The sequence below is a fragment of the Pinus tabuliformis genome, chromosome 4_2 (genome assembly GCF_031772625.1).
Source record: "Pinus tabuliformis cultivar Carrire ecotype Pingquan chromosome 4_2, CPIR1, whole genome shotgun sequence".
NCBI lineage: Eukaryota > Viridiplantae > Streptophyta > Pinopsida > Pinales > Pinaceae > Pinus > Pinus tabuliformis.
Window position 1 is genome coordinate 499,581,904 of NC_142304.1, and position 7,715 is coordinate 499,589,618.

At 35.3% G+C, this 7,715-nt stretch overlaps 1 protein-coding gene across 2 annotated transcripts in view; it reads left to right on the forward strand.

Moving 5' to 3' along the window:
• The window catches only part of LOC149170175 (putative uncharacterized protein YDL057W), a 380,775-nt gene extending 373,637 nt beyond the window's left edge, over positions 1-7,138 (forward strand). For both annotated transcript variants that reach the window (XM_089428932.1, XM_089428931.1), the window contains one exon: positions 6,638-7,138. In XM_089428932.1, the coding sequence (XP_089285058.1) occupies positions 6,638-6,887 (250 nt within the window). In that variant the 3' untranslated portion in view covers positions 6,888-7,138. The remainder of the gene's footprint in view (positions 1-6,637) is intronic.
• Positions 7,139-7,715: the final 577 nt, after the last annotated feature.

Below are 7,715 nucleotides of genomic sequence, written 5' to 3' on the forward strand. Positions count from 1 at the left end.
AACCTAGAAGTATTCAAAACACCAATTTTTTAGTTTCCTCACATTAAGTAATAATTTAACCTCGATACACAATCCTAAGAAGAATGTACTAATTGCTATCATAAGTATTCATATAAGATAAAAACTCTAACTTTCGGGCGAAGTTTTCTAAAGGGGGGTGTATATAACGACCTACCTATAATATAGAGAACACAAGAATATTAGCATGCATACGATGCATGCATATGATAGCTACATATGCATGTATCGCATGCACCGCACTAGTATTTATATACTAAATTAACTATAAGTTTTAAATATCATGACACTTTTTCAAATAGAAGTTATATTCACCCATCAACACCCATATTGCTTAATGCATCATGATTAATGAGCAAATACCAATGATATAAATTTAAAATGTATAACGTAAAAATAACTATAAAAAGATAGATGTTAAAAAATAAGCTAATCTTAAAAGATGGTTATATAATTATATATCTTAGAATATTAATAAATTAATAAAATGATAAAAAATGAATTAAAGATAAGGTACCTAGTATGAACCTAGGATCTTTATATTAAAAACAAACAAAAAAGAATATTAAACCAAAACTCATAATACATGTCAATATACCTTTAAAAGGAAATACATATCAACGTGACATGGGAAGGGTGTCACCATAAAGAGAAGCGGTGGGTTGCTAGTGGAGGGGGTGGCCACCGCCAAGAAATAGCATATAGGGGGCGAGGAACAGTTTTGGAGGGGAGGGTGAGCAGAAGAAAGAACCAAGGGAAGAGACATACTGAAGAGGGGCGAAATTTATAAACCAGAGTTACCAACAGAAGGAGAGCCTTGTTGTTCTGAGGTTTCTCGGCACGGGGGAATAGTCTGCTTCAATTGAGAAGCTTACTGGACTGAGTATCGAGGTTATGCTCAGTTTGGCTGGGTGGTTTCGGTCTTTTGGTAACAGATTCAAGAGCAGCGTGAGGCATCATCAACCGCAAGAATACAGGTAGGTACTCCATACCAAACTGAGTAATTTAGTTATATGAATGTTGGTTAAGCCATTTAAGCTGCAAACAGATTTGAAGAAAACACATATTATGTTTTAGAGCTTTACATTTCTAGTTAAATGACTCAGAGCCTTACACATAGACTATTTTTAGTCTCGTGGACGTTAAAATATCATTTCATTTCATATAAAGGGTTTGGTGCTCTTGATTAAATACTAGTCCATACCATCGCACATGAGAAAATCCAATGTAGTGTTGCAATCCCCCTAATCCTGAAATCCTGGAAAACTGTTAAGTCTGTTGGATTTTGAGTGAGATCTAAAATTCTACTTCTCCATATGAAATCCAATGAGGTCAAAACCACTCTCAAACATCCTAAATGAAAGATAAAGGAGAATATCATGTTTACTTTAAGAATTTAACATTACCATGAAATTCATAGCAATAGCAGGGCCATATTCTTAAATATTAGGCACTTATTCTAGGCTAGTGCCCAACTAAGGCAAACATTAAAAGAAAAAAGGAAAAACAGGCCCTATTTGTTGTGTTTTACTTGACTTTACCATACCGAACTGGACAAAACAGTTCAAGTAATTGGTTCGAATCTTTTTTTGCCTCAAAATGGTCGGACCAGTCTAAACCGACCAGTGCGGTTTGATCCTTATAACACTGGGCCATACAAGGATTTTACCATCAACAAATGCTACTCTATCTCCTTTACCTCCCAAACATGAAATAGAAACCAAATTCTTCTTCAAACTTGGTACATATAGTATGTTGCTAAGATGAATGTTTTCACCTTATTCCAACTCAATGGAAGTTTTCCCAATGCCTTTGACTGTATAATTGTTGTTATCTCCAAAATCTACCTTTTGAGATAATTTATTTTCCATCAGACTGTGAGATTGTCACGATATCCTATCATGTGTCTTGAGTCACCACTATCTACCAACCGCATGTCATCGCTATATGCAACGGAACTTGTAAGAGCATAAAGGTAGAAGAAATCTCTATTACTTGAATCTTCATTCTTGGGTTTCTTTGGATGTTCATCAATGTCTGTTGTGGTAGCATGTTGCTTTCCCTTTCTCTTTCTATCATTTGATCTTTTAGGACAATGGCTTCTATAATGACCAAATTTGTGACAATGATAACATTGAACCTTTGACATATTATTCTTCCCTTGAGGAGCAAGTCTTCTACCTTCATTTCTTCTTTGGAAGCCAAACTTCTTTCTTCCTCCAACCTTCTTGGATCATGCTGCAAATGCTTGAGAGTCACCTTCTTCAGATCTTTGAATCTTTCCTTTTGATATAAGTCTAGATTCTTCTTGAGTACATGAGATCCATAGTTCTTCAAAACTTGGAATCTCCTTCTTGCCACAAATACTAAATGCAAACAAATCCCATGAGTCGGGAAACCATTAATTGTTGTAGTCACAAGTTCTTTATCAAAAATGATTTCATCAATTGCTTGAAGTTGATCTCTTAGTTGAGAGATCCTCATGAAATATGAGGCCACAATATCATTTCTTGACATTTTAACATCATGAAGAGCTCATTCTTCAAACTCATTGCTTGACCAATGTTGATGATGTATAATCCAACTAGGGCATCATACTTCTTCTTTGAAGTGTCAAGATTTGTGACATATGAAATCAAGTGATCTTTGATAAAATATACAATAATACTTCTAGATGTGATTTCTCCTTCTCATATTTTTCTTTCCCTTCATCGTCTGAAGGTTTAGTAACCTTTCCTTTCACAATATCCAAGAAATCATTATTCGCAAGGATGAGGTAAATCCTTGTTTTCCAAGCTCTGAAATTATAGCTCCTTCAAGCTTGTTCTCTGACTTCATAGAGGAACCCATGGATATAAACAACAATCGGATTGTAGATGTAGGTTTCTTCAAAGGCTCTTCCTTTAACAAAGCTCTTCAAGAGTGATCTAAATATCCTTTCCTTTACCAAAGCTTTGATACCATGTTTATTTTTCAAGTTCAATAGATACAAGCACTAATTTCTGAAAACTAATAATTACTTCTAATGATGTAGATATTCTTTTAGCACTTCCAGTTTATCATTAAGCAATTATACTTTAGAAATTCAGCCATAAATGCACAAGGATAGTTGAGATCACAATGCACAAAGACAACACAAGATTTACTTTGGGAAAACCCAGTTGGGGGAAAACCCAACAACCTTTTCCTTGAGAATTTTTTCAGTTCAACAAGAGATACACCTAATTTTTCTAGTCAACTATGATGGTCAATATGACCAACAATCCTATGTTCAAACCTGGTCAAACAATCCTCTTGTCAATTCAATCTTCTGCCCAACAAACTCGGCCTTCCCTGATTTGTCTAGGAATAAATTCGGCCTCCCAGAAACTGCCCAGAAACTCGTCCCTTCTGCCTAGAATATGCTTCCTAGAATTTCAGCCCTGCTACCCAGAAACTCGACCCTTCTTCCCAGAATACGCTGCCCAAAATTTCAGCCCTACTGCCCAGAAAGTCATACATGTGAAGTTAGAGAGAGAGAGAGAGAGAGAGAGAGAGATGCTTGAGATGGATTTGTTATTCTTGTCTTTCTTCTTCCTTTGCTTGGATGATCAGAGTATATCTTCTTTGTGTGAGAGGTCGAATGGTGCCTTGTAGAGGAGGTCGAGTGCCATATATTATAGTGTTCTGCCTCGCCGAATGGGTGTCTTTTTGCTTGGGGCCGACTTGACTTGAAGGAGGGCCGACTTGATAATTTTGGAACCACAAATTCAAATTTTTCTCTTTTGAAATTGACATGAAGAACATGTCTTATACTTATCATTCCATGGTCTAATCAATAAACTTGACATGGAGAACATGTCTTACATATTCATTATATATTTCAAGGGCCAAAATATTAATTATGAACACTGAACATAGTTACAAAATTTGATAGTCACTAGGGTTTCTAAGGGAAGCAAATAGTCTTGCACCCTTCTTCATCCAAGGTTCTCTTATCTTGACATCAACCTAATTGACTCCTTTTCCCAATTGAATGAAGGCACTAATCTTGTTGTGTAGATCAATCTAAATTTTCTTATTTTTTTCATTTTAGGGTAGCTAGGGTTAGGGTTTGGTCTAAACCTGCATTTAAGAGCATTTTTGTACCTATATGTTGTTGTCCTTTTGGTAGGACTTGCATCCATTAATATTTAAAAGGAAAATTTTCATTTATTCCATATTTTACCATAAAATTTGAAGATGAGGTTTACGTTAATGTTGTTGTTTTGTTCATTTTCAGCCATTAAAAGTAGTTGACCTATCCCTTGCTTACCCCTTTGATGGCCTTCAAAGCTTTGTTGAATAGGGTTTTGCATGCCATAATTCTACCTATTATTGAAATCCTAACTTGTAAGAACCCTTTCTTAGTTTACTGGAGTTGATAGAAAGTGTATTTGAAGATCTGTATATCTTATCTTAGCCCCCAAGGCTTTATCAATACCTTCTTCCATAACCATTAAGCTCTTATCAGTCCTAAGCCTTCCTTCATTGAAGATCTTTCTAGGTGATGTTGTTTGCAAGACCCTTAGAGAATCATTTGTCTTAGAAACATTAGGTCATCTAACCTCTAAGCCTTGCTGGGGAAGCCTCCCTTGTGGGGGTAATATCTGACCACAAAACAATAAGAGAAAGGCCACTAAGTCAATAGATGTGGCTGATCTTTTTGTTGCCCTAAGAGCTATGTTTCTTAGTGAGTCTTTGCACCATCCTACTAGTTTCTGTGGTAACAGGTCCTCTTCCATAGACTTTTCCTTAGACTCAATTAGCCCCTTGATTGAGAAAGAAACTAGTCCACAATTATGTCAATTCCTTTAAATATCCAAATTAAACCCTAATAACTTTTTTTAAATGTTTTCTAGGATAAACTAGGGCTAAGTTATGGCAAAATCTGCATTTTACAATTATTTACCTTTGACTTTATAGTCCTATGGTTATGCTTTGCATGTACTAAATTGATAAAGTATATCATTTTTCATGTATTTTTTCAGCCATTAATTAGGGCTGACATCTAGGGTTTTTCTGGTTTTTTAATTTGTTTTGAGCTGCTGAAAATCTGTTGTAATCCCTTTTCTAATTTACTTGTTAAATAGTCTTTGTATCTCATTTGTATATTATCAATTTTAGGCTATTTTATTTTTGTTTTTTTATAATTTTTGATGTTGTGATTTTATTAATTATAAACCCATAGCTTATAACAACAATTTGTAATATGTGTTTGGGAACCCATTTGAGACTCTCTACGACTTGCTACGACTTGCTAAGCCCTCTAGATTTAGCTAGTGTCCTTTGAACTTGTTTTGGAATTACACCTTATCTCACCCAGAACCCCAATTATGGAACATATATCCTTGGGTGTGTTGTATAGTAGAACCCTTAGGTGGTATTTAGCTTGGGAGCACTTGGGTTATCTAATCCTCAAGATCTGTTGGGGAAGCATCCCTTGTGGGGATAGTATTTCGACCACAGAACAGTAGGGGAATGTTTGCTAAGGAGATAGTGGTCACTGATCCCATTGCTGCTCTTATCTAGAATGTTTAGTGAGGCTTTGCACTATGATGCTAGGTTTTGTAGTCACAGTTACCTTGTCCCGACCGGCTTAAGTAACTAACAATGCTCAGAGTAGGGTGCGAGTTGTCCTCTAATCCAACGTCCTTGTTGCCAACTTCCCCAACAGATGAGCCTACTAGCATGGTTTCGTATCCCCCCTCTTGATGCTATTCTCGTATTATATGATTGTGCTCCCAATAGCGTGGCTTCATACCCCTTCTCTCAATGCTATTATCCTATTTTATGATCGTGCTGCCAACCTGGATTTTAGATCATTTCCTTGAAGAAAAATAAAATCTTTGTAATACAACAAACTTGCATTGTTCAGAATTTAATCCAGCCAAATGGGTTTTGTGAGGGCAGCAGCTCAATTCTATGTATGGTTTCCCTTCAATACCCAACAAATGATTGGTAATAGGTACCATGGATGAAACACTGGGTGCTTTATGGTGTTGTGTTGTTATATATCGAGAGGCTTTATAAACAGGCCCAGATGACCACACAATTGTTGGCCTATCGTCATTGTTACACATCCTTGTTCTACAATGTTTTGAATTCTCAAAAGTTCATAATATTACCATGTGTAATGATTACAAATTTGTTAGGTGGCTTTTTTTTGTTCCATGGTTGACATGGCAAAATCTATGGATGTTTGTACATGTTAAGTTAAGAAGTATGCCATAAAATTATTGAGAAGGTTGATGAGATTTATCCTCATATTTGTTGTGAAGTACTTTGTAGGGAAGGGACATCACATGTATATTTTTTGTCTCTTTCCTCCCACAAATTTTATTTAATGCAATTGATATGGCTTTACATTGTATTGTGATTCATTTTGATTGCATTTTTTAGACTGCAGCATTCTACATGGGATTTAAACAAATAATTTCTCATATTGGTTAGGTGGTCAGGTTTTGAAGTTAGTGAAACATTTTATTCATGTATTTCCATTTTCTTTTAACAAAAAACGTGAAGGGTGATTTTAGTTTATATTTGGATATGGAATTCTGTAGTTATGGGAGTCTGATGAAACTGCAAACACATTTCACAGGGTTTTGACTATTCATGGCTCCAGGGATGAAATTGTTCCTGTAACAAACGCGTTTGAATTTGATAAGTTTATTGCGAATCACCAGCTTCATGTTATAGATGAAGCAGATCATAATTATACCTGCCATCAGAATGAAGTAGCATATGTTGTTCTAAAATTCATTAAGGCTAGTTGGGAGGCATCTACTGACAAAATAGATCACTCAGTGCCTTGTCCAACAAGAAGGAACATAGTTTCTTGCAAACTATGATTTTCTCTCAAAATTCTCAATAAATAAGCAAAGTAATGTTTAGACTAGAAACAACATTGACTGTATAGTCAAATTTCTATGTCCCTATTTGTTAGTGATCATGTCAGCAAAACAATCATTATTTTTCTGAGACATGGACGCAAAATAGTTCATCCCATTCCTAACTTGGTTGATTCTTATATTGGTAGGTACACATATAGTTGTTAAGAAATGCTTCCATCTGCTAATGTTTACTCTACCATCCATGAATATTGATGGCTTTTATAGTCCAAATCACTGCTAGCTTGAGGACTTGGTTATGATCTAGTAAAGGTTGTATTGAACTAGGCAAGAGTTATGTATTATATTTAAGCATTGCATATTGTAATGTACCTATATTCATAAAGACACCATCATCATTATCATGAAAAATAACAAATATTGAGCATGTAAATAAACAAGTGAAACCACAACATATAAACATGCATAACTATATATGTCCTAAATACTGAGTCAAGGGGTTACAAATAAACCTAACACTGAAACTCTCTATTGTTGTGATCATGTACACACCTTTGTACATTGTGATTCATATAAGCCCATTTACAAGTTCTGAGATGTGCTATACGATCAGCCAGCAAAGTCCTCGAAGAAAGGCATGGTTTCTATATGACCTCACTGTACAACATAACAAATAAGTACTAAACTATATTTTCAAGAAAAAATATGCTTGCGTCCTTTTCGGGAGATTCTTATTGCTCTTTCGTTTCTGTATCAGCTAGTCAAAAGAAACCAGACATCCAATAAGGAATTAGGACTATGAAATGCAAACCTGAACAGTAATTTCAA